The sequence below is a fragment of the Lygodium microphyllum genome, chromosome 27 (genome assembly GCF_053477565.2).
Source record: "Lygodium microphyllum isolate KBCC chromosome 27, Lygodium_microphyllum_v1.1.10, whole genome shotgun sequence".
NCBI classification, from domain to species: domain Eukaryota; kingdom Viridiplantae; phylum Streptophyta; class Polypodiopsida; order Schizaeales; family Lygodiaceae; genus Lygodium; species Lygodium microphyllum.
The window spans coordinates 101,685,282-101,713,255 of record NC_141161.1 but is presented as its reverse complement, the minus strand read 5'-3'; the positions used below and the strand labels follow the sequence as shown (position 1 = coordinate 101,713,255).

The 27,974-nt window shown below is 44.3% G+C and overlaps 1 protein-coding gene across 1 annotated transcript in view; it reads right to left on the bottom strand.

Moving 5' to 3' along the window:
* The window catches only part of LOC148012661 (D-xylose-proton symporter-like 2), an 84,044-nt gene extending 57,208 nt beyond the window's left edge, over positions 1-26,836 (bottom strand). Inside the window, exons 1-9 of the mRNA XM_087668697.1 lie at positions 26,404-26,836; positions 25,208-25,286; positions 24,855-24,914; positions 24,688-24,754; positions 24,459-24,583; positions 24,278-24,379; positions 23,828-24,202; positions 23,569-23,616; positions 23,379-23,441 (exon numbers count right to left, since the gene is read on the bottom strand). Of these exons, the coding sequence (XP_087524823.1) occupies positions 23,379-23,441; positions 23,569-23,616; positions 23,828-24,202; positions 24,278-24,379; positions 24,459-24,583; positions 24,688-24,754; positions 24,855-24,914; positions 25,208-25,286; positions 26,404-26,759 (1,275 nt within the window). The 5' untranslated portion in view covers positions 26,760-26,836. The remainder of the gene's footprint in view (positions 1-23,378; positions 23,442-23,568; positions 23,617-23,827; positions 24,203-24,277; positions 24,380-24,458; positions 24,584-24,687; positions 24,755-24,854; positions 24,915-25,207; positions 25,287-26,403) is intronic.
* Positions 26,837-27,974: the final 1,138 nt, after the last annotated feature.

The following is a 27,974-nucleotide window of genomic DNA, read 5'->3' as shown; positions in this document are numbered from 1 at the left end:
TAGCTGTCCTTGGATGATGTATTTGATCTAGATTATGGGAAATAAACATATTTGCTTTTCCTTTAGTTTCTGGACTCAGCGTACCTAGCTTGGGTAGGTCTTGGCGCACTTTATCCTTAGCCTTCTTGTCTCATGAGCCTGTGTCAGTAGATGAATCATCATCATCAGATGCTGATTGCTTTTGCTTGCCTTTATGTCTTCGAGAAGAAGACCCACCACCAGTAGATGTAGATGTAGCCCCAAGGAAAATTTTATCTTTGCATCCAGAGAAGTGGACAGCATGGGCATTGACAGGCACAAAGGTATTAGAATGTATTGAATGATCATCTGAGTCTTCTGAAGCATCGGAGTCTGAATTGCCAAGACTAGATTCAGTGTGTAACTGGTCTAATTCAGACTTACTATTTTCTGACTCTGAAGCAGTAGTCAGTGGTTCTGTATCAGACTGACACAGAAGTTGATCCAACAGTGTACCAGGGTCCAGGAAGTATCACTTTCTGACTCATTAGAACTAGGAGAATCATAGTCAGAATATGAATAGTCACTAGCTGAGGATGAATCTTCACTCAGATAATGAAGGTTCACCTTAGCTACATTAGTTTGCTGTTTCTTCTTCTTCGAGCAATTGTTTGCCAAATGAGAACTTCCACATAAATAGCACTTCAAAATCCTTTTTCTGTTCTTAAGAAGTATGATGAGAAGCCTTGTGAGAAGAATTTCTGTGAGAAGATTTATGTGATTTACCATATCTGTGAGAATGGCGACGAGATCTTCTGGAATGGTAGTCTTGATCTTGCCTGTCCTGCTTATTAAAGTAGTAATTATGACTGCGACCTTTGTAATGTCTGGAAGAGCGGTAGTAGCAATGTCTAGACTGGCCATTATCATATGAAGTGGAACAAGCACATTGCTTGCATCCAAAGTCCACATCATATTTGGTTGCAGATTTACACACAGACTGAGGAAATTTCTGATTAAGCATTGGCACACTTCTTTTATAGTCTGCTCTATTGTTTGTAGTATTTGCCCCACACTATTTGAGAAATCTCTCTTTTCATTCTTCATTTTCTGCTTGCAGTAGCAGGGAATGGGCTCTGGTAAAGAACATACCAAATGTTCTTTCATGCTGTTGTCGTGGGCGCCCAATCCTTCATACAATAGATCTCGCATATAAATCAAGTACTCCTTGTATTGTCCGGGATCACATAGCTTTTGACTTGAAGAATGCTTCACGGGCTTCAAGCACATCATCCAATTTATTGACTACCAATTCACCAAGAAGCAATTCAAAGAATAACTAAAGTGGTTCAGAATGCTGGACAATTACTAGCTTGACTTGAGGATGGATAGAGATCCACCATTGTTTTAAGCCACCAACAAAACCATGAGTCATGGCATTTAATATGTCTATGCCGCTGGTCTGTTGTTTGTCCAGAATTTTCTACCCAACATAGGCGTATATCATGTAGATTAACAGCTTAATTTCCTCTTGAGATTTTCCATCTATCGACCATATAGGGAAAGATCCAAAACCAACCTTTTCAAGGACGCCTATTTTCTTGTATAAGTTTGTATAAGAAGTTTTGGAATAGGAAGAAGAAGCATTCACAGTACCAGTAGCATTAGTAGCAGTATTCACAAGGAGAGTAGAAAGGGTACTTACAACAGTTGATTCATGTGCATTGAGTAGAGCTTGAAGTAATGTATCTTGGGGAACATTAGCTCTATGAGATTGATGGGAGTGAAATCCTCATCAACAATATTGTCACCATCTTCATCAAAAGATGATAGAGTATAAGCAGCTTGATCTCTATAGTACCATGCAAGTAGTTCATTAGGAGGCCCAATAGGCGCATAATGTTCCAAGCTCTCATCCATCATGCGAGAATCCACACGCTATCGTGCCACTATGCGGACACGGTGTGAAAAACTCTAGAATGCATCATCATCCGACTTCTTATTGATCAAGAGAGTCAATGTGATCTGAGTCATTAGTATTAGTGTGAGTTGCATGGGTTATCCAAAAATACTAGATTTTTTTATAATTTTAGCCTATTTTTTATATTATTTATTGTAAAAAAATCCGAAAAAGTTAGAAAAGCTTCTAGATTAGGATGGCATGCAAAAAGCTAGTTGCTTTTTCAGTCAATTATGGGTTTCTCATAAAAAAGACAGATTGACAAATTCGCGCGCGTCGCAATCGCTGTAAACAGGATAAAAACTGCACTTTGAACTGAAATGATAAGGAGTGATCTAGGAGATCTGTGACCAGGTTGTACCCCCCTTTCGGAGCTAATGGAGCCATCAGATTTGGGTTCCGAGCAGCAGAGAAAGAGCTGTAATTTTGATGCACGTTTTGTTCTACGAAGAGGCTCCATGAGATCTAATGCCTGGAGATTGCTGCTGAGTAGTGCAAGGATTCCAAGTTCTTTTAATACATATTGATTCAGTTCATTGTGCTTTGTCTTTGTTGTGTTTACCTCTTGTCTATTCTCTTTCTTCTCTTCCATCTCTTATCTCTACTTCCTTCTACCACTGATTCCCGGTGGATTCGGCCTTTCAACAAAAACCCCTCCGACAACGCGATTCCATTCTGCGTTGGGTGTCTTTCTTCTGCTTATCTTTTGGATCAATACATAGTGGCATTTGATCTAAGACTTATTTTACTTTTCTCTATCTATTAATTCTGTCAAAGAAATATTCATCGATATGATCAAAAGCAACTTGATAGTCATGATTGGACCACTCAAGAAACATGAGCTCAAGATACTCTGACAATTCTTCAGCAATATCTCTTGGTTGCAAGGAAGGCTGAAACAAACTAGGTTGTTGAATAGTAGTTTCACCTTTCATGACAAACATGAGAGAAGGGCAATAAATCTGTTGCAACTCCTTAAAGATTCCATCTGGATCGTCAAACTCATTAAGAGTCTTGTGGCTCTAGATTCAAGTCAAGTACCTCATAAGAAGTGGAAGACACATCATAGGCTCCATGAATTTTACTAGTGCTTTATTCAGAGATAGTAATAAGTTTTCCTTTACCTTTAGCTGAAACAGGAATAACCTGATATATATTAAGGGAGCCTGGTGAAGGAGAAGGAAAGTATGAACTCCAACCTTTTTGTAATCTCCTGGTAGAGAAAGTATTCCAATCAGTAGTAGTAGGAGTGAGGGACAACAATGTGGATGGAGAAGGATTGGTTGAAGAAGAAGCACTGCTAGGCACTGATGAAGATTGCACTTGTGTTTTGAATAACTACTGACATAAGACAACAATAGTGTCGCAAAGTTGTTGTAAATTATCAACTTTCTCTATTAGACCTATAAGGGTGAGGTGTGTCCAATTAGAGGCTTGTAATTTTGCTGTCCAAGAAGTAAAATCTTGGGGCCTTAGGTACAGAGCAGACTTGTACTTATTATTCTCATACTCAAACTTTTGGACGACATTGACAATGAAGGAAGAAGCCTGTTCAATGAGTTTCTTACAATGGTGGCAAATTCCATGTATGATGTGAGCATGATCATATGGCTAGGTCTGGAATTTTAACACATTTGTTCTTTGTGATGGGGATACTCTAAGCTACGGCTGACCTTGGACCAGAAGTTTTCGGACAGCTTTCTCTTTTGCAATTTCGGAAGCAATGAGCTATGGAAGATGAAGTGTTTTACCTTTGATATTTTGTACTTTAATTACTCTAGGGGGTAAGAGTTTTTTTTTCTTGAGGGAGGAGATGTCCAATTGCCACTCATGGGCTAGCTCAATCTCCAACCAATTCACACAATCAGGAAGAAAACGTTGAGTACTTTCATCTAATTTCATTATTATGGTTTTCCCTCTATCTTTAGAGGAATTGATACCTTCTACAACTCTAGGAATAGCTAATGACATACATCTAAAGACCATCCTATATTGCAGAGCTAGATGAGCGGATGAGGCTTTCATCTGTAATATGCAGCACGAGCAATTCAAGAAGGTATGGATCATCCATAGCTATAACATAATTAGGGCGAAGCTCAAAGAAAATGGGACCATTAGACAAAGGCGACACAGCATCGCCTACAATCATATCCATAAGTTCTACATGCCGAGTATCTAATATTGCAGCCATACATGAGACATTAAGATCTCTACGGAACAAAGGGATAATACCTATGGCGATATATCCTAAATACAAATAAGGATAATCTTTCTTTTGTTGATGTTTTTGTATTTTGGGAAGGACGGGTGACAATAGATTAACATGCTGATCTTCTACTAATGTATCTCCCATTGTAAGAATTCATTGGTCTTCTATATACAATGTTAAAGCCTTGACCTTCAAAAGTTGATTCTCACCGTAAATATGTGCAGCACCAATGTCTGGTAAAATCCATTTGGAACTGGGGTGTGCTTCATCCACAATGATAGTCAAATTGCCAAGCGACTTGTAGAGCTCAGACAATGTCTTAAATGCAAAGCTGAACACATTGCCACCGGTCTTTGAGGAAGCCATGAGGATTTACTGGACTTTGAGGATAAAGCACTCAAACAACAGCACAAATGGCACAAACAGCCTCACTGCCTAACAACGAGCAAAACCTCACATGTCACTGACAACCTTACTTCCCTCAAATGGTGTTATGGTAAGAGCTCGATACCAAACACAAAGCAGCACAGCGGAAGCAAGGATACAAAGACAGGGATGACACAAAACGAACACAGAACGTACTTAAAGGTGCAGCAGAGATGAGAAATGAGACTTATATTAGCTTGCTAAGTGATACAAAGCTAATAAGAGAGCTTGGGAGATGATACAAAACTTGAGAATTGAATACTAGAATGCTATTGTTCCTTCGTGTTTTAAAATGCATTACAAGGGAGGTATTTATTGGCTTTGGCAAGTGGTGGGGTGTGAGTGCGCATCTTTTAATGCGTGCTTGCTAGCACATAGTGCACATGGAATATGGTACGAAAAGAAAAATATACAAAGGAGGTGGATCAAGGTGGTTAGCGCGACAAAAGGTCTGCCACGGTGTTGTGTACGCTCGGAATATGTTGAAAAGTGACATCAAGAGCATCAAAAAAGAGGGACCACCTTAGTAATCTCTTGTTGCCGATCTCATTCGGTGCTTTTTAAGTGAGATAACTTGGCACATGCTGGAGATCTATTCGTATGGTGAAAGGAGCAAATTCCACAAATATGCGAAAGGTTTTAATGGCTTTGATCATGGCCAAGATTTCTTTCTGATAGGACAAGTAATTTTGTTGGGTTTTGTTGAATATACCTGACGCATATTGGCAAATGAGTAGTGTACATGGAGAAGTAGAAGCATCTTCTTCACATAAGCAAGCACCCCACCCGGAATCGGATGTATCCATGTGGAGGATGGGTGGTAGCCCAATAGGTAGCCGAAGAGGTGATAAATGGAAAATTAAGTTTTTAATGTTTTGTATAGCTACTGTATGGAGAGGTTTCCACTAAAATTGATCTTTTCGCAGAAGAGGGTATGGGTCTTTGGAGTAAAGGGCTAAATTTGGTGTGGCTGAGTTGATCCAATTTAGACACCCAAGAAGTTGTTGTAATTATTTCACACTTGTCACTTCATCTGGCATGTCTTAAACCTTCGTCAATACATGTTCTTGTAGCTTGATAGTACCATGTTGAATTTCTAAGGCTAAAAATGCAACTGTAGTAGTGAACATGATAGACTTTGTTGGGAAGAGTACCATTCCTGCGTCTTCCACTGCTTTGGCAAACTGATAGAGATGATCTATGTGTTCGTTAATGGTTTCAAAGAACACTAAAATATCATCAATATAGACTTTAAAAAATGAAAATTTAGAAAAAATTGAATTAGTCCACCCTTGAAAGTATGTTATAGAGGTTTTCATACCAAAGGGCAGCACCGTCCATTGATAGTGTCCTTGAGGGACACAAAAACCTGTTTTATACTTGTCTTCTTTCTTCAGAGGAAGCTGGCAAAATCTTGATTTTAAATCAAATTTGCTGAAAATATTGGCTTTCTTGAGCTTCTTGATCAGGAGGTCCTCGAGTGGAATAGGGTGACCATGGCCGATAAGATATGCATTTAAAGGCCTGGAGTTGATTACCATTCTCTTTTTTCCCCTCTTTTGTTTAGTGTTTATTGACATAGAAGGCTTCGTATGCCCAAGGTGAGTTAGTGGATTCAATTAATCCTTTAACTAAAAGAGTTTGAATTTCCTCTTTACACAAAAGCAAATCATCTTCCTTCATCCCAAAACGTACAACTTTGGTTGGGATGGCATTGGGTATTGAGCACCCACTAACTCACCTTGGGCATGCCAAGCCTTCTATGTCAATAAACACCCTGAACAAAAAAGGGGAAAAAAGAGAATGGTAATCAACTACAAGCCTTTAAATGCATATCTTATCGGCTATGGTCACCCTATTCCACTCAAGGGCCTCCTAATTAAGAAGCTCAAGAAAGCCAATATTTTCAACAAATTTGATTTAAAATCAAGATTTTGGCAACTTCCTCTGAAGAAAGAAGACACGTACAAAACAGGTTTTTGTGTCCCTCAAGGGCACGATCAATGGACAATGCTGCCCTTTGGTATGAAAACCGCTACAACATACTTTCAAGGGTGGACTAATTCAATTTTTTCTAAATTTTCATTTTTTAAAGTCTATATTGATGATATTTTAGTGTTCTCTGAAACCATTAACGAACACATAGATCATCTCTATCAGTTTGCCAAAGCGGTGAAAGACGCAGGAATGGTACTCTTCCCAACAAAGTCTATCATGTTCACCACTACAGTTGCATTTTAAGCCTTAGAAATTCACCATGGTGCAATCAAGCTACAAAAACATGTATTGACGAAGGTTTTAGACATGCCAGATGAAGTAACAAGTATGAAACAATTACAGCAACTTCTTGGGTGTCTGAAACTGAGCCACGCCAAATTTAGCCCTTTACTCCAAAGACCTATACCCTCTTCTGCGAAAAGATCAATTTTAGTGGAAACCTCTCCATACAGTAGCTATACAAAACATTAAAAACTTAATTTTCCATTTATCACCTCTTGGGCTACCTATTGGGTTACCACCCATCCTCCACATGGATGCATCCGATTCCGGGTGGGGTGCTTGCTTATGTGAAGAAGATGCTTCTACTTCTCCACCTACACTACTCATTTGCCAATATGCGTCAGGTATATTCAACAAAACCCAACAAAATTACCTGTCCTATCAAAGAGAATCCTGGCCATGATCAAAGCCATTAAAAACTTTTGCATATCTCTGGAATTTGCTCCTTTCACCATACGAATAGATCTCCAGTATGTGCCAAGTTATCTCACTAAAAAAGCACCGAATGAGATCGGCAACAAGAGACTACTAAGGTGGTCCCTCATTTTTTATGCTCTTGATGTCACTTTTCAACATATTCCGGGCGTACACAACACCGTGGCAAACCTTTTGTCACACCAACCACCTTAACCCACCTACTTTGTATATTTTTCTTTTTGTACCATATTCCATGCGCACTATGTGCCAGCAAGCACGCGCTAAAAGATGCACACTCACACCCCACTAACATCAATGATTATTCCCACTTGCAAAAGCCTATAAATACCTTCCTTGTAATGCATTTCAAAACACGGAGCAACAACAGCATTCTAGTATTCAATACTCAAGCTTTGTATCATCTCCCAAGCTCTCGTATCAGCCTTGTATCACTCAGCAAGCTAATATAAGTGTCATTTCTTATCTCAACAACACCTTTAAGTACGTTCTATGTTCGTTTTGTATTGTCCCTGTCTCTGTATCCCCACTTCCACCGCACTGCTCTATGTTTTATTCTCAGTAGACCAAATCTCGGGTGAATGACAAACATGGAGTATATTACATACATGCAGAAAGAAGGTGGCTCTAGTACTATGTCGAACCTTATTAAGCACTAATTACAGCAAGCATAAAATACACAAATCTGAAAATACACACTTTACCACTTAATCTTGAACATTGGGCATGTGGTTGGCCAAAAACTCATGCCCCTTGTGGTATTGGAAACCACCCTTCCTTCCGTGGATGGGTGGTAATACCTTGATTACAACTTAATTACAGCACTATTTATTGCAAAACTGAAAAATACAAATTTACCTACTAATCTTTGGACAATGGACACCAGGCTAGCCCTAAAATTGGCATCCCTCTAGGTATTTCTTTAGCTTTATTGAAGTAGAAGTTTATTTACAATGGGATTCTCCCAATCCCCTTTGCAATCCAAACTCCCTTTACTGTCCAAAGTGACCACCAAGTCTTCAATCTGGTTTGCCCCTTGATTCGGCAATCAATTGGCCTTCACCCACTTCAAAAAGAGTGGAAGCTCCAAATTTGATGGCTGGCTAGTCCTCAACCTGATTTCAGCTGAAAATCACCTTTAGCCCTAAATAAATTAGGACTTGGAGTCTTCAACGTCTAGCACGTTCCCCGAGGGAGATGCTAAACCCTAATTTCTACTGTAAATTAGGGTTTATAACAGAGAAAACTAAAATTCCTCAACCTCCAAGTGTCCAAATGTTGAGATCTTCAAAGTAAGGCTGTGAAATGGTTGGAGAATGAGAGAGAATGCTAAGGAGAGAGAAAATTCAGAGTTTTGTCTCAAGAAATGACTGAAAATTAGTCAAATCCAAGTGTTGCCTTATCCCGACAGCAGTAAACCCTATCACCTATATCTACAGATCCAAAATCTACTGATGCCATCAGCCTAGGTCTATCGCCCAACTGCCTAGGATCTCATGCAATCATCAGCTATTCCAAATCTACAAATGCTTGTTGGTAATGGCCGAAACTCAGCTCATAATGGCTGCTCCAGCTCCTTGTCATGTGTTTCCAGCAAGAACAAATGATTCTCTCTCTCTTTTTTTTTTCGTAAAAGGTAATTGTATTAATTACGAAAAAAATACAAGATTACTGGATTACAAGATTACAAGATACATGATGACACAACGCCATCATGTGAAGAGGTTTTCTCTTTCTTTCTTTCTTTCTCTTTCTCTTTTTTTTTATTACAAGATACACGAGGGCCCTAGGCCAACGTGCGAGGAAGCCCCGTAGTAATGCAATGAAAAGGTTACACCAATCATGGCAACGACCCAGAGGCAATTGCCATATGCCACGGATGCAAATCCTCCCGAGGGAGCAAGTCGGAGTGTCGGATGAGATCTAGCTGCCAATGCAAGAGCCCTTTAAGCCTGGCAATATGTCGCGGTACATTAGAGGCCGAATCAAAGAGAAAAGCATTGCGCGTGGTCCAAATGTGCCAGCATCCCCAATATCTAAAAAAGTGAAATAAGATCTTCTCATGCAACTGTGGCGGTGCGGGATACTTCGGGCGCACAAAAACCCAGTCGAAAGGAGTTAGCGAGGACCCCACCACCGCGCGCCAAATGTGCGACAAGAGTGACCAGATATTCTTGGCGAGCGGGCAAGAGAGAAAACGATGTCGAGCCGATTCCGCCGGTGCGGTACAGAAGAAACAATTGCCATTCGAAATGCGACGCTTGGCAAGGGCCGAGGCCAGAGGAAGACCACCAATCATGACCCGCCAAAGAAAAACCTTGCATTTGAAAGGTGTCTTATTTAGCCAGCCCTCCATCAGCGTTTTCTGCCACCATGACAGCGATTTCCGCAGTCCCCAAACAGTATTAGCTTTCTCTCCCAGCCATTGGTGATCTTGAACAAGAAGATGATACACCTGGTTAGTAGAGGCCTTTTCCAGACTCAGGCGGCCTGCAAGGTCCCAATCCTGCCAAGGGCGATCCACAGCCAAGGCAGGAAAGGGTTGCCTACCCTGAAGCTCCGACGAAAGCTGCTCCCATAAATCACGGTATCCACGCGGGATCTTGAAGAGTCGCCGAGCAGTCCGAAACGATACGAGGACATTGCGAGTGGCAAGGGTAGCATCCGCAACCGACGTCACACCTAAACGGGCCATGCGATTAAATCTTGGTCTGAGCTGATGTTTATCTTCCCATGAAAGGAGTCTCGATACTGCCAACAATTCCAGCTGAAAGGAATTAGTCTGCAAGCGGTCCCCTACTGGGTGCCAACGGGCCTTTTGGAGCACCACTTTCCACGAGCCGACCAAGTGCAGTAACAAAGAGGAAGAGGGACTGGAAACACGAGAGTCAGCATTAAGGACATGCCACCAGGAGGTTCGAAGCCGTGTGTTGCCATGGCGGAGCCCGCTGTCCTCAAGAAAATAACGGGCTATGATGGTCCATGGGTGATGATCCACACACATGGCACGGAAAAGGGACCAACGGAGAGCTAACATATGAGTGTGTGCATCCAAAATAGCTCCACCACCCATGCGCTTAGGGGTACATGCATGTGACCATGAAATCCACGAAATGCCTGCCTGCAGTGAATCCTTCTTCCACAGCATGAAACGGATGGGATGAGTGAGGGCCTTCAAAGTAGTAGGCGTCCATGGCAACAAAGGCAGGAAATACGTTAGCATTGGTAGCATGATTGTTTGGGCCACTTTGAGGCGGACATGGAATGGCCACGCTTGCGACTTCCAGTACATAAACTTCGCCGCCAGTTTTTGTGAAATCCACTCCAGCAGGTCTTTTGGCCGTACATCCACCCCCAATGGGTATCCAAGATGCCTGACAATGGAGCCACGGGAAACCACCTGTCCTTGCCAGCCTAGGGACTGTAAATCAGTCTCCGTACAATTGAGAATGGCTGACTTAAGGGCATTGATGCGAAGCCCAGAGGCCTGACCAAAGAGTGTCCAAACATCTAATGCCCTTCGAATGTTGTCCCTGTCCGCCTGCAAAATCATAAAGGTGTCATCAGCCAAAGATTGGCTGACGAAGTGTTGACCCAACGGAAGAGACAGCCCGGCCAACTGAGCAGAGGCTGCCATGGAGGATAACATTGAAAGGACCGGGTGAGTCGCCAGGGCAAAGAAGAGAGGGCTCAAAGGACAACCCTGTCTGACCGAGCGTGCAAGGACAAATGGCTCTGTAACCCCACCATTAAGCATAACTCTGGAGGAAGCCTCAGCACTAATGGTGTAGATCAATCGGGACATTCGGGTACCAAAGCCCATAGCCGACATGAGGTCTGCAATGAAAGACCAGTCCACATAATCAAACGCCTTTTCCAAGTCCAATTGAATCAATACCACTTCCTGACCGGAGTGCCGCGCATAGTCAATAGCCATTTGCACATTTAAGATATTATGCAGAATGTTGCGGCCCTTAATGAAACCATATTGGAGAGGATGCACAATAGTTGGAAGGTGCTTGTGAAGCCGATTCGCCAGCACTTTGGAGTAGATTTTATACATGGAGCCCATCAAAGAGATTGGTCTCCAATGTTGCAACTTTGACGGCGAAGGGACCTTTGGAATTAGTTTGATAAGGCCTTCTTTCCATGAGGAGGGCATGACCCCTGTTTCCCACACCTGCTGAAACATGGCCACCAATGGCTTCACTAACTGCGTGGCCGAGGTCTGAAAGAATTCATTAGTGAGACCATCCCAGCCAGGACTTTTATCCTTCGGCAGGTGCAGCAAGACGTCCATAACCTCTTCCTCGCAAATATCCGTCTCCAACGTGGCTTGCATATCAACTGGAACCTGCTGGCGGACCAGATGATAGAAGACCGAGCGGGCATGCGTAACCTGGCTAGAAGGCGAGGAAGAAGAACCAAGAAGTTCCATAAAATAGTTTTTGCACATAGTGACAATGGTCTGCGGATCCGTGACCATGCGACCTTCCGAATCCTGGAGTCTGGTCATATTTTCGCGAGCCGGAGACGCATGCAAGGCGCGAAAGAACTTATGAGACTGGCAGGCGCTATCTTGCAATGTGTCCGTCAAGTTGTGCAGCTTGGCCTGTTGATAAGATTTCAACTGAAATACTTGAATAAGATGGGCCAACCGCCTCTCCAGAGACAGCAGAAAATCATCATCAGGGGAATCCAGAAGCAAGGAACGGACCAAAGCCAGTAAGTCTTCTGCTGCATGTCGACGTTGCCGGCAAAGCGAGGCATGATGGATCCCATACTGGCGAGCAACCCGCTGCACATTAGAGAGCAGCCGTGCAAATGAAGGCAAGCCCTCAGAGGCGAAGTCCAATAAGAACCTCTCAATCAGCTGCTGCATATAGCCCTGGAAAATTGAATGCTTCAAATAAGAGGAGTTGAAACGTAAAGGGAGCCTATCCAGCAATTGCACAAAAGGTGCAATAGAGTGTGCCCGCATCTCAAGTTGGAGGGGGAAATGATCCGACAACGCATATTGCTGCAAGACCTTCATTTCCAGCATCTCGGGAAGAAAATCATCGTCCTGCATGATATACATTAGAGATGATTCTCTCTCTCTCTCTCTCTCTCTCTCTCTCTCTCTCTCTCTCTCTCTCTCTCTCTCTCTCTCTCTTTTCGTAAAAGGTAATTGTATTAATTACGAAAAAAATACAAGATTACAGGATTACAAGGTACATGATGACACAAAGCCATCATGTGAAGAGGTTTTCTCTCTCTCTCTCTCTCTTTTTTCTGATTACAAGATACACGAGGGCCGTAGGCCAACATGTGGAGAAGCCCCGTAGTAATGCACTGAAAAGGTTACACCAATCATGGCAACGACCCAGAGGCAATTGCCATATGCCACAGATGCAAATCCTCCCAAGGGAGCAAGTCGGAGTGTCGGATGATATCTAGCTGCCAATGCAAGAGCCCTTTAAGCCTGGCAATATGTCGCGGTACATTAGAGGCCGAATCAAAGAGAAAAGCATTGCGTGTGGTCCAAATGTGCCAGCATCCCCAATATCTGAAAAAGTGAAATAAGATCTTCTCATGCAACGGTGGCGGTGCGGGATACTTCGGGCGCACAAAAACCCAGTCGAAAGGAGTTAGCGAGGATCCCACCACCGCGCGCCAAATGTGCGACAAGAGCGACCAGATATTCTTGGCGAGCGGGCAAGAGAGAAAACGATGTCGGGCCGATTCCGCCGGTGTGGTACAGAAGAAACAATTGCCATTCGAGATGCGACGCCAGAGGAAGTCCACCAATCATCACCCGCCAAAGAAAAACCTTGCATTTGAAAGGTGTCTTATTTAGCCAGCCCTCCATCAGCGTTTTCTGCCACCATGACAGCGATTTCCGCAGTCCCCAAACAGTATTAGCTTTCTCTCCCAGCCATTGGTGATCTTGAACAAGAAGATGATACACCTGATTAGTAGAGGCCTTTTCCAGACTCAGGCGGCCTGCAAGGTCCCAGTCCTGCCAAGGGCGATCCACAGTCAAGGCCGGAAAGGGTTGCCGACCCTGAAGCTCCGACGAAAGCTGCTCCCATAAAGCACGGTATCCACGCGGGATCTTGAAGAGTCGCCGAGCAGTCCGAAATGATAGGAGGACATTGCGAGTGGTAAGGGTGGCGTCCGCAACCGACGTCACACCTAAACGGGCCATGCGATTAAATCTTGGTCTGAGTTGATGTTTATCTTCCCATGAAAGGAGTCTCGATACTGCCAACAATTCCAGCTGAAAGGAGTTAGTCTGCAAGCGGTCCCCTACTGGGTGCCAACGGGCCTTTTGGAGCACCGCTTTCCAAGAGCCGACCAAATGCAGTAACAAAGAGGAAGAGGGACAGGAAATATGAGAGTCAGCATTAAGGACATGCCACCAGGAGGCCCGAAGCCGTGTGTTGCCATGGCGGAGCCCGCTGTCCTCAAGAAAATAACGGGCTATGATGGTCCATGGGTGATGGTCCACACACATGGCACGAAAAAGGGACCAACGGAGAGCTAACATATGAGTGTGTGCATCCAAAATAGCTCCTCCACCCATGCGCTTAGGGGTACATGCGTGTGACCATGAAATCCAGGAAATGCCGGCCTGCAGTGAGTCCTTCTTCCACAGCATGAAACGGATGGGATGAGTGAGGGCCTTCAAAGTAGTAGGCGTCCATGGCAACAAAGGCAGGAAATATGTTAGCATTGGAAGCATGATTGTCTGGGCCACTTTGAGGCGGACATGGAATGGCCACGCTTGCGACTTCCAATACATAAACTTCGCCGCCAGTTTTTGTGAAATCCACTCCAGCAGGTCTTTTGGCCGTACATCCACCCCCAACGGGTATCCAAGATGCCTGACAATGGAGCCACGGGAAACCACCTGGCCTTGCCAGCCTAAGGACTGTAGATCAGGCTCCGTACAACTGAGAATGGCTGACTTAAGGGCATTGATGCGAAGCCCAGAGGCCTGACCAAAGAGTGTCCAAACATCTAATGCCCTGCGAATGTTGTCCCTGTCTGCCTGCAAAATCATAAAGGTGTCATCAGCCAAAGATTGGCTAACGAAGTGCTGACCCAACGGAAAAGACAGGCCGGCCAGCTGAGCAGATGCTGCCATGGAGGATAACATTGAAAGGACCGGGTGAGTGGCCAGGGCGAAGAAGAGAGGGCTCAGAGGACAACCCTGTCTGACCGAGCGTGCAAGGACAAATGGCTCTGTAACTCCACCATTAAGCATAACTCTGGAAGAAGCCTCAGCACTAATGGTGTAGATCAATCGGGACATGCGGGTACCAAAGCCCATAGCCGACATGAGGTCTGCAATGAAAGACCAGTCCACATAATCAAACGCCTTTTCCAGGTCCAATTGGATCAATACCACTTCCTGACCGGAGTGCCGCGCATAGTCAATAGCCATTTGCACATTTAAGATATTATGCAGAATGTTGCGGCCCTTAATGAAACCATATTGGAGAGGATGCACAATAGCTGGAAGGTGCTTGTGAAGCCGATTCGCCAGCACTTTGGAGTAGATTTTATACATGGAGCCCATCAAAGAGATTGGTCTCCAGTGTTGCAACTTTGACGGCGAAGGGACCTTTGGAATTAGCTTGATAAGGCCTTCTTTCCATGAGGAGGGCATGACTCCCGTTTCCCACACTTGTTGAAACATGGCCACCAATGGCTTCACCAACTGCGTGGCGGAGGTCTGAAAGAATTCATTAGTGAGACCATCCCAGCCAGGACTTTTATCATTCGACAGGCGCAACAAAACGTCCATAACCTCGTCCTCGCAAATATCCGTCTCCAAAGCGGCTTGCATATCAACTGGAACCTGCTGGCGGACCAGATGATAGAAGACCGAGCTGGCATGCGTAACCTGGCTAGAGGGCGAGGAAGAGGAACCAAGAAGTTCCATAAAATAGTTTCTGCACATAGTGACAATGGTCTGCGGATCCGTGACCATGCGACCTTCCGAATCCTGGAGTCTGGTCATATTTTCGCGGGCCGGAGACGCATGCAAGGCGCGAAAGAACTTATGAGACTGGCAGGCGCTATCTTGCATTGTGTCCGTCAAGTTGTGCAGCTTAGCCTGTTGATAAGACTTCAACTGAAACACTTGAATAAGATGGGCCAACCGCCTCTCCAGAGACAGCAGAAAATCATCATCAGGGGAATCCAGGAGCAAGGAACGGACCAAAGCCAGTAAGTCTTCTGCTGCATGTCGACGACGGCGGCAAAGCGAGGCATGATGGATCCCATACTGGCGAGCAACTCGCTGCACATTAGAGAGCAGCCGTGCAAATGAAGGCAAGCCCTCAGAGGCGAAGTCCAATAAGAACCTCTCAATCAGCTGCTGCATATAGCCCTGGAAAATTGAATGCTTCAAATAAGAGGAGTTGAAACGTAAAGGGAGCCTATCCAGGAATTGCACAAAAGGGGCAATAGAGTGTGCCCGCATCTCAAGCTGGAGGGGGAAATGATCCGACAACGCATGTTGCCGCAAGACCTTCATTTCCAACATCTCGGGAAGAAAATCATCGCCCTGCATGATATACATTCTGTCCAGTCGCGACCAGGTAGTTGCATATTGTGCGGAATGAAAAGTAAACCCTGGAAAAGAAGGGTGAAGCCACGACCAAAGATCTTGCTTAAGCACGTGCAAAGCAAAGGAACTCCACACCTGGCTTTTCGGCGTATCCATCACCGAATGCCCTGAAGTGGACTGAGAAGAGTCAACACACATATTGAAATCTCCCATCAAGAACCCCCTTCGGCCGAGTGACATGGAGCCCTGCAAAGTGGACCAAAGATCCCGTCGGGATGCGGGATCATTCGGAGCATAGAGGCCCAACAGCCATAAAATCTCTCCTTCAAATAAGACTTCAATCACCAGAAAACGGCCCTGCACATCATTTTTAACAAGGACAGGCTGATATTTCTCATGGACAATCATCAGCACGCCCGAATAGTGCGTAGCATGGGTCCCTGCATAAAAGAGACGGAATCCATGACAATCTATCACTTTTCCTGCTTCACCGTGACTTTTGTGCTCAACTGCACACAATACATCCCATTGGTTCTCGTGCAAGACGGTCCACATGGCATGTTGCTTATGGCGAGAGCAAATGCCTCGCACATTCCACGTGGCTATCTTCATGTATCCTCAAAGAAGGAAGTCAGGAACGAGGCGCCTGCTGCCTCGATTTCACCTTTTCCGCGAGAGCATCCAGGACACCCTCATCCAGAAAATCAGCCAATACTGCGAAAGAATTCTGGCGACCTGCTTTGGAGGTAGAAGGGAAATCCACTGCCTTGGGAGAGGGGCGGGGATAACACCGATCCCAGGGTGTAATAACATTTCCTTTGGCATCGAACGCCAGCTTGGCAGGTGGGCCTCTGGGGCCGTCGGTATAGGCTTTCCTTGGAGACTGATTGCGGGGGCCCAACGGGGCCGTAGGACGCACAGCCTGCTGTGAAGTGGCCATTTCTTTCCGGCGCGTATACGTGCGCACGGAATCCTGGGAAGCGGGAGGCCCAGCATCCGCCAGGCCTGCATCCAACTTTTTACCTTTTTTAGGACGTGCCTCAATCCAGTCAGTGCGACGGGAATCCACACTCAGGACCTGTTGTTTGCCTTTATCCATGACCTGAGGAGACTGAAAGGCTTCCTGGGGCGTGGCATCAAGCACCATGTCGTCCTTGGGCAGCACAACCTGTGCATCCTCCGAAGACGTTTGCTTTTCAGGGCATTCGGCCATGAAATGCCCCAGTTTACCACATGAAAAGCAGTGGCCCGCAAAGTTGCCCCATTTTAAGCAAAAATACAAAGGATGCATGCCCGAACAATTGAGGCGAAGCCACGCGGGCCTTTTCCTGGCCGTGTTCCAAAGCATACACAAACGGTTGCGGTTCATCGCCCTGAGGCTTGGGGGAACCAGCACTGTTCCCACAACTGCCATCGCATCCTTCAACATGGGCCAATAGACCGTCGGACAGTTTTCCACCTCCACCCACACCGGGCATTCGCGTTGAAGCAGACGCTGGAAGTCGGCCATGGGGCGCCATGGCACCACATGGACCAAGCGGCGATCAAAGAATAGCGGCAACTTGGACACGAGCTCAGCTCCATGCGTTTCTGATTTCAGCAGGACCTCATAAAACCCGCGAGGTCCAAGGAAGATCTCCTCAACAGACTCCCCTTGCAATAGATGGTGCAACCACTGGCGAATGTGCGAAAGCACTGGGATCCTGCCAGTGAAGAAAAGTATAACTGCACGGTCATAGAACACCGAGAAGGATCACAAGACTGATTTGGGGTCCACCGTGGCTTCCAGCACATCATCCGTTCCCGCAACAGAAAAAGATTCGGTATTATGCTGGACATAATCACCAAGCAGAGTATTGGCGAAGTCCAGCAAATGCTCCCAGTCAATTTCCTGCGAATCCATAGGATCAGAGGCCACTTGCGCATAGGAGCGTTCCGGAGGACTCATTGGCTCATCAGGCGTATGCTTGGAGCGTTTGCCGGCAGGCGGCTGTTCAGAACTCGGCGGTAACTCCTCCGTGCATGGCACCATATCTTCCGGCTCCTCCGCATCGGAATCAGGGCCAAGGGCTGCCACCGTCCGGTCAAGAAAATCCAAATCCAGGCCAACCATACTGCTGTCTTCACACGCGTCCTGGCAGAGGACGAGCTAGGTTAGGTGAGGTCGATCCTGCGGAGGGACGTATTGCTGGTCCCCAGCTTCGCGCAGGATCCAGTCAAGCCTGCGCTGCCCCGGAGGAAGAGGCCAGGCGGCGCGCAGGGCAGGAAGGCGAGGAAATCACAGGGCAGGGCGGCGCAGCACGCAGGCGGGTCAAAGACGAGCGGCGCGCAGGGGGACGATGAAGGGGCGCAGGGGGTAGCGACAGGCGAGAGGGCAGGGCGGCGCGCAGGGCGGCGCCAAGCCCGCAGGTCAGAGGGGCGGCGGCAGGAGGGCCAGACGGGCGCAGGAGGGCAGACGGGCGCACGCAGGGCCAGACGGGCGCAGGCTCGCAGGCGCAGGGTCAGACGTACTGGCAGGGCCCAGGAGGAAGCGGAGGGCGGGACGGGCACGTCAGACGACCGTTTGCAGGTCGTCAGACACAGGCGGCGCCAGCGCAGACGAACTCCCCGCCATCGCGATCAGCTTCAGCGTCCTCTCTCTCTCTCTCTCTCTCTCTCTCTCTCTCTCTCTCTCTCTCTCTCTCTCTCTCTCTCTCTCTCTCTCTCTCTCTCTCTCTCTCTCTCTCTCTCTCTCTCTCTCTCTCTCTCTCTCTCTCTCTCTCTCTCTCTCTCTCTCTCTCTCTCTCTCTCTCTCTCTCTCTCTCTGCCTCAGCCATGCAGAGATACACCTCCTTAGAGAACAGACATATCATTGATGGAGAGTTTTCCTTTTTCTACTCTCACTTTTAGATCATTGACATGTTTCCTTTTTATAGGACACTATTTCATTTTTTCAGTCTTATAGGCATGTTTTCATCTTTTCTCATTCCAGATGAGAAACACACCATCATTGTATGTATTGCTTTGGTCTCATAGGCCACATTGGCTTTTTAGAGACATTAATATACTCTCTCTCTCTCTCTCTAAGCCTTCATTTTTGCTCTCCTAGCAATCCCCATGTTTTTCCCAATCTCCCTTTGAAAAATTTAACAAGTGGCAGCCTTTCAAATTTAACAAGTGGCAGCCTTTCCAAATGAGTTTGCAGCATAATCCACATTAATATTTAATTTTTAGTCTAAAATTACTGAAATTTAATATAATAATTATTTCTGTGCCCAAAAAAATAGTCTAACCAACCAGTAATTAAATTGGCGAGGCTACTTCATCTCCTAGGTGTCCCTTTGCCAATTTTGACCATTAGATCAGCATTAAGTACCATTAAACGACACATCTCTAGTGTCATCAATTAACTGGCACTAGATACCACCTAGTATCTGTGCGATAGAACTAATTGCAACTTTTGCCTTTGACATCCACTAATTCCCTTAGGACTCGGGCTCATTAATTTACATTAACCTTAGTTGCACCTCACATGTGCAACATTTACTTAAACATGCGATTAAAAAAATAATCTACATGTTAACTGAGGCTTGCAAAAATACATATCCTCATGATAGTAGTTCTTTAACTTGCATTGCTAAAGATTGAAGTACATTGAGATCCAGTCTAATCTCCTTTAATCTTCATTATATGTGGCTTTCCATAGCAACTAACAAGCCTTCAAACCAATTTGCCCCTAGGTTTGCTTGGGGATTAACTTTCAATTTGCTCCTTGGACGATAAAATTCTACCCCAAACTTAATGTTGGCTAGCTGGCCTCTTGAAATTCTCGAAAATCCCTATATTTTAGTTGTTGAATTTCAAGTACTAGGCTCTAATTTCTGAGCACTCTTCCCAGTGTGGCTAGTAAACCCTAATTTCTACTGTAAATTAGGATTTAACAACAAAAAATTATTCGATTACACTCTCCTGGGACTGAATTTGACTGAGATCCCTTGAGGAAAGCTAAAAATTGGCTGAGAGAATAGAGAGGAAGCTTGAAAGAGAGAACTTTCAGAGTTTTATCGCAAAATTGGCAGAAATTTAATGCTATCCTATTGTGAATGACTGATTGACTGCAGCCCACCATCACCAAGAGCCCCACATGCAATCACCTACCCTTGTGGGCCCCAAAATTATTGTCATTTGCCTGTAGACAACCTACACGAGCTATCGCCTACCTCAAGTGGGCTCCTAATTAGTCGGGGGCAGCTCTTTGGCAACCTCCAATGGCTGACCTGATCATCAATGGCTGGAAAATTCAGCAACAGCTCTCTCTCCTCCTCTCCCAATCTCCACAATGCGAGAATGAGGCTCCATCCTCTAATAGCCTTTCCCTCACTTGCATGGACAAGTTTTACCAGGTGGCAAACTTCTAAATACATTTTTCAGTAATTTTCAGCCCAATTAAATTAATTTTTCAAATAACAAATAAATTGGCTAGGCCAATTTGTCATCCAAGTATTCCCGAGCATTTATTAGCCCTAAAATGATTAATTAATTAATTAATTAATGCCTAGTTCCTAATGTCACCACTAACATTAATAGCTAATAGAATCTTCTAGGTCAAAACCTGTGACCACGCACCACCTAAATACCTAACAAACATAACTTATTACAACTTTTGCTTTTGATACCCCACTGATTTCAAGTCCTTGGCCCATCATTGTGAAATAACTAATTGGCACATTACGTGCACCTCACATTTGCACATTTGATTAATATCTAAATCAAATGCTAAGCAAAGCATTAAAATTTCACGTCCCTATGGCCTGGTGGGTGTAATCTTGATTTACATGAGCCAAAACCCCTCTCTATTGCTCCTCCTTTTATATAAGAACCAGCTATAGTTACTTAAAGATACCCAGACTCGTACTAGTATGTGGCACAAATAGAGGCTCTAGGCACAAAAGAACACATATAGGTAGTAGGTACACTTGCTACTTTTCCCTTTGTTTCATGTGAGCATATTCTTGGTGCTATTCATTCACAAATCCTCCCATCCCTCCCTACATTTGTATATAGGTTCTCTTTCGCATGACTTTAGCAGCAATTCCACTCTTACACCTTCCTTTTCAAGACCTTTCCTCTCTCTATCTAGTATTTTACGTTTAGGATCTTCCTCTCTAGTAGACTCCTTTTTCCTCCATTAGGTTAGCTTAGATACCTCTTTTCTAGGGTCTAGGCCTTCTTTAGGCTCCTCTATTTACCTTCCAACGAGTGTCACTCTACACCATAGTGTTTCATTGTCGAGAATGCTATCCAAACACCATGCACCTCTTATCCATCTGCAAGTAAGACACCTATCTTAGTATGGCTCTATGGCATATCCCCCTCTGCTCTCTGGACCTCTTCCTTTGGCCACTTAGACAAAAGGATATCCCACCCAATGTTTATAGTGCACCTATCCCTTCTTGGGCTACTTGAATGGAAACCATATCTATGCTTACTCAGCCCATCAACATCATTGGCTTCAATGTGCATACTTCACCATGCATAATGGGCACTTTGGGGCAATCACTAAGTGTACTCCATACCCCATCCCTAACCTTCCTATCCTTCACTCAATACTCACACACTAGTTCCTGTGGCCAAGAATGACTTTAGTGACAATACTTGTTTCAGTGGGTTAAACTCATGACTTTATCAAATCTTATGCAACAAGTGTTGAGTCCTAGGGTCTTTGGGACCTAGTCATTGGTCTCAAGGCTATGCTTGATCCTCGACTTGCCACACTAATCTTGTCCATCAATGGAATGCTCATAACACCACAAAGAAATTCGAGTTAATGCAAGTGCTATACCTGAATTCCACTCTCAATTACAGCGCTTCCTGTGGCATATGATTGTTGGGGTCATCTTATCTGCCACTACATAGCAAGAGATCAACACAATGCATCAATCTCAATCATGAGCTCCAAGAGTTCTCCATTAAGAAGAAGGATAATTTGAAAGTTAAGTTGGCTGAATATAGGTGCCTACTCACCAAGGTCACTACCACTTGCCTACCCATGTTGACAACAATCAAGTCATGTTATTGCTAAACAAGTTGCCACCCATTTATTGCCATTTTATACAGCAAGTCAAACTGCCAACCTTCTATGAGTTCAAATGTAAGCTATTGAGCTATGCTCAACTGAATGACCAAGTCTGAAAGAAGACCTCTTCCCTGTTCTTATCTTTAGAGGGGGCTTTGGTTTCCACATTGGCAAGAACTCTTGAGGATGAAAGGCGAGTCCTCAAAGGGGCAACTCCTCTCTTTTAGATGGAACTAAAAATCCCAAACCAACTTGGAAGAATAAAGGAATAAACATTCATTGCCAACACCTAGTCATGTGGATGAAAAGTGTTGCTCCAAGGCCTAGGGTGACCCCCAAATCTTCTACTTCCCATACCCATCAAACCTCAAGCACATCCACAAATGGTACTCAGCTTGGGCAGCCGAGAGGGGGTTCCACTCACACATATGCTCCCATTCTTCCTATTCCTCTTGATGCCCACACAACCCAATGGCTTCCCACTAAATATGGCTTATGGGAAACCCCCTTGGTCAACACCTTTCTGAACACCTGAAGGCTTCGCTGACTGGCCTTGTGGATCTCCTCATATGGAATTTAGTCTACATGGCCATCCAGTCACCCTTATAGGGACTCATGGCTACCATCCATGCAGCTTCAACCACTAATCACAATCCTCCTTGGTAAAGACTTGCCAAAGGACATGCACAATGTTGGCCCTACCTTTAGGTTAGTACATCCTTGGGCTAGTCCAGCACTTTCTTCTACTCACAGCTCTTTTACGGTAATCAATCAAGCCCATATGCTACTTTGTCCATAGGCTAAGTACCTTTAGGACTCTAACTTTTCTTTTTTTTCCACCATATCTCTCTCTTAGCTTAGTTTTGCATTCCTTCTTAGCTTAGTGCCAAAGCATCTCAATATGAAGTGCTAGTATACAAATTCTGGACTCTTCTAGTACTTATATATTGAGTTGTATTTTAGTTGAGGACCAACAGTGCAAGAATTCACCCGCCCTGACTGGCCTGGAGACAGTTTGTAGGCCATTCTTTCGTGGCTCCATGTTCTCTCTGTTGAACGAGTCAAAAGTGCACCAGAAACCCCTCAAAGACCATAAAGGCTAAGCTACTAAATGAGCATGCTGTTATAAGACTACACAACTCCTCATATTGAAGGCATCCATGTAAACCAAAAAGGGCTTCCTTGATTTTGGAAGCTACAATACTGTCATGCTAAACCATTCAAAAGTGCAAACCCAAACCTCCTCAAAAGCCTCTCAAATACTTTAGCCATTGAAGGATTACAGTTTTTTCTATTCTAACCACATAGTATTGCAACCCTGCTCTATCCCAAATATTACATATGACTTTTAACAATAGTTGAGTGAACTACTAATAAGAGGCTTGGGTAGCAACTAGAAATCTGGAGGTACTCCATGTCAATTTAAGCAAAGCATCAATGATGCAAAACTATCCAGTATCCGATGTCACATTCCCACATGTAATAGTCTTACCTTGAACACACCAATAATGACTGATACCCGAGTAGCATCTGAAGCGGCAGAAAACCCTGCAGTCTGAAAACAGAATGGACAATTTGACGGAACTGTTAACAGTTTTCCTTGGAGCTATTTGTTTACTTTTCATCAAAAGCCGCATATCTTGAAAGCTGCAAAGTTGTTAAGCTGTATATAATGAAAGCACCTGGAGGATCGATGCTGCATAGTAAAGAACACTGGGTTGTCCAGTTATCTGCAATCAAGAGAACTGTAATTATGCTAAGATTTACCACTCTGAAATTCCAGATGCAAGAAGCAAAACGTATGAACATGCATTTGGTGCGCCAGGGGGAGGGTGGGGGGAGGAGTGGGGAGCAAAACTCATTAATCATAAGCAATAACATCCTTTGAGTAAGTACTAGCTCCTTGTATTTGCATTTGCATCAATGTGCTCAAATACAGACCTGCTGGAACAAAACAAGGCCTGCCCCAATTGTAAGGGCCTTCAAACTGCCACCTTGAAATACCTCTGAAAAAGCAGGTTCCTGTCCTTCATCCCCCAATGACTTCATAGAACTTAATGACTTATCCACCACTGCCTCAGCAACTTCAATGCTCAGTTGGCTACTTCTGAGCCTTCGCAAAGCTTGCACTGCATTTTCCTTTGCTGTTAGAATGTTTGATTTTCCTTGAACTGCACGAAGCAAAAGCCAACGTGGAGAATCTGGCAGCCACCACATGCCAACAGCCATTATCAAACCCACAGGTCCTGCAACTCCATACATGAAACGCCATCCGCCTACTTGATCTATCTCCAGGTTTCCTATCAGATAGCCAAACTAATCAACCAGAGATAATATTATAGCCTTGATCCAAAAAGCTTTAGCTACTACATTCTGCTCTTTCTAACTTACAAGTATCCCCAGAACTATAAATGCTTCCTTCAGTGAAACCAGAGTCCCACGAATTTGAGAAGGGCAGGTTTCAGCAATGTACAACGGAGCTCCATGCATTGCCTGTTGGGACAAACAGAATCAAGAAGGCACCATGGCAGCTCTTTTCCCACTGAAGAGGACATCTAGACAGAGAAGGTACCAAACCAATCCCAAGTCCGTAAACCAGTCGTCCAACTAAAAGGACAGTCAGAGTAGGTGCAAAGAAAGTTGACAGAGCTCCCACGATGTACAATGATGCAGCAGTTATTAACTCCTTTCGCCGCCCTATGGAAGATTCACAGAAAAAACAATTAACGGTGGACCAGATGCGACAGAAAATGGAAGTGTATACATGTAGAACATGCAGTTAAGAGGCCTTAAAAGGTAACCTAAATCATCTGAAACTTTGAAGGCCAGAACCGAACCAACTAGTGCCCCATACAGTGATCCGCTTACCTGTGACATCCACAAGTGTAGTACATGAACTATAAGCTCACAAGACATGGAAATATGAATATTTCAGAGAGATTCAAGAAAGAAACTAAGTGAAACTTACCACAAGCCCTGTCTCAAGAGAAGTTAAACGATACCAATCAACCCCACTCAGCTCTGGAGACTGTCACAGTAGGGTACACAAAATGAGCAGCAATGCTTTAAAAAAGTGAAGTGATAAGTCAACTCCAGTTTGGTTTTGTTTTTCCATCGCATTCTTCTTTATGTAAACGTAGTAGTGCTTTTGCAAGGAAAACATGCGTGTATTTGGTGGTGGTAAAGTGGGGAAGGGGGCTGTTTGGGTTTAGATACCGCAGTTCATATGTATCCAAGTGTGGTAAAGTGGGGAAAAGGGCTGTTTGGGTTTAGATACTGAAGTTCATATGTATCCAAAGGCGTTATTGAGGATAGATCTACCGTCAATGATATCAAAGCACCAGATGTCGCTCCAATGTCATATCCAAATAAAGCCCCACCGAGGGCTGGGAAAAGAAACCTGGAAGGACATGCATAGTCAGATCCTATGTTTGCATAACTGTAACAACCTGCTTCTGTATCTTTATATGACAATACAATTGACTGAAATGGACAAAATGGCGCACAATGCATAAAAGCTTTGTAGGACAGACAAGAAACATCCAGAAAAACAAAATATGAGCACTCGAATCTGATCAGATATACTGAAGTCTGATATGACGGGCAATCAGAATAGGACAGACAATGGCCATGGTATGGCACCTGGCAGACCACACGCAAATACCCATCTGGATACGAAAAAGGCACAATACCTGCAGTTGCAATGCTTAGAATCTTGAACCTTATACAGGTGACAGATCGTGTGAGAAGGGTATGAGCATTGAGCAATGTTACTTCAAAATTCAAATAGATGCAAATGTGGTCAAAAGCTGTAAACTTTATATCACAAGAAGTTTTAGACTCCCCACGTATGAAACTTTATCTCTCAAATTTCAAGAACTTTGGCAACATCATGAGCTTCTGCAAGGGAGCTACCACATATTTAGCCCTTTTAAATGGAGGATGGGGATCATAGGGGACCCATATATGGAACTGTCTTTTTTGAAGTCCAATAACATCCTAAGCTTCCGCAACGAAGCCGCAACACCAAAAGCCACTGTTCACACTACAACAGGCTATGTATGGACTGGCTCCTTTGCATGAGCTCATGATGTCCACACCACTATACGGAGATTCCTATGAGGCAAAATAATTAAACCTTCCTTGTTCTACCATGATATTAAGACTACTCCATGGGAATAACATATACTTTCCACAATGCAAAGAGGGTGGCCTCATGTGACACTGGGTTGATGAATGGGCTTCAAAATTGGCATTCCGAACGAATAAAAATGGCCAAAACTTCCTGTACAATCCAGGCGATTGATACTTGATTAATGAATGGCCTTCAGATATGATATATTTGCAGGTAATGGCAGCAGTTACTGTGTTCATCAGGATATGATCAGATTTGGCATATTCACGGTTAATAGCACGCAGCTACCATGTTCATAAACCAGCATATCATCAGATAATTGCGTGCAATCTGCAAATCAAACTTCGTCAGAGCATTTAGGGATCTAAATGAGAAAACTTACGCAAGGAAAGTAGAAGTCCAATTGAACGATTCGTCGATGTCTTCCCCACTCTGGGGGCTGTCAGCCCCGCCTTCAACAGACGCGCGAGCTGTGATCGCCGAGTAGCGATGGCGAGGGGCCGTCCAAAGAGAAGAGAAGGAAGGAAGAGAAGGTGAAGAAGAAGAAGAAGAGGAAGAGGAAGGCATGTTTTTGTTGTGCTCGAAGCGGCGATACTGAGACAAAGTCCGGGGAGGACGGGGGTATGGAAGCGGGGATGGCCATAGGAGGAGGGAAGGTTTGGCTTGCGAAGGTGGCAGCAGCAGCCACCGACTGTGAGAAAGAGGGGACGACGACCATGGCTGCTGCAGCGAGAACATCGTGGCTACTTCTTCGCTATCTCGGTAGAGAGAGACACACACACACACTCTCAGAACTGAGGGTCCAACAGTTCCGCAGCCTCAAAGTGGATAGGACCACGTGTCTGCCTTTATGCAGCTCCATTTTGCCACTTGTCACCTTTTAGGGTCAAGAGAAATAAAGTGATGCCCTGCAAAAACAAAACATACCCCATCCCATCGTAATTGAGTGACAATTTTACAAAAAAATACATATTTTTAGTCACTTGATATGATTTTTTTAATAGTACCTATAAATTTAATGTGAGTTAAACAATTGAACTATATTTTAAAAAATTTATTTTGAACTTTGTAAGACTTTAAAACAATGTATCCTTGAGTATCACTCTATTGGCTTTTCATTGTCACTCTTTCATGAACCCTTCTATTTGATCAAAACATCAAAATGTTCCTAAGTTTTTTTTGTGAGCTCCATATGATATATGGAGCTAGACTATTCAAAAACATTTATGTAACTCACTTGAAAAAATATATATAATGAATGATTTTTAGATGACATTCTATTGGCCCTTTACCCTACATATAACCGTACTTTACATACAAGTGCATGCCATCAACCCTCTTACCACCGTCATTGCTACCACCGCCGCCACCACCATTGCTATCTAGGGGGATCGCAGAGAAACGCCAAATTGTGCCCTCTCTGCATAAAAAAGTTTGCATTCCTCTAAAAACCAAAGCCACAACAAGGCATTGTTTGTGAATGTTGGACTGAGTTTCTAGATTTGTGACAAATGAGAAAGTTGGGCTTGTGCGAAGCTCCTCATTGTTCTTTTGACCATTTTGGTGTCTAGAGTTGGTGGCCACCTTTTGAGTATCATGGCCATTTTGGGCATCAAACAACACCTCCAAACTTGTCTTAACAACATCCTAGACTATAAGCTAAAGGTCTCAAGAAAATATAATATACAAGGTAAGGGGCAATAATATGACAACTACCTTGGTTCCATGTCATTTCCTTCTTGGTGGTGTGAGCATTCAATTCAAACTACAAACCAAGGAAAACCACCTTCAAAAAAAGGGGGAATTATTAATCTGCCATGACCAAGATTGGCATTATTGAACCGATTTGCATGTTGCAAGAAAAGCCTGCAAAAAGGACACATAATTCTAGTCTACAACTCCAACTCTCCACACCTCCACAAAACATAGCGTTATCTTCAAGCACCATGAGCA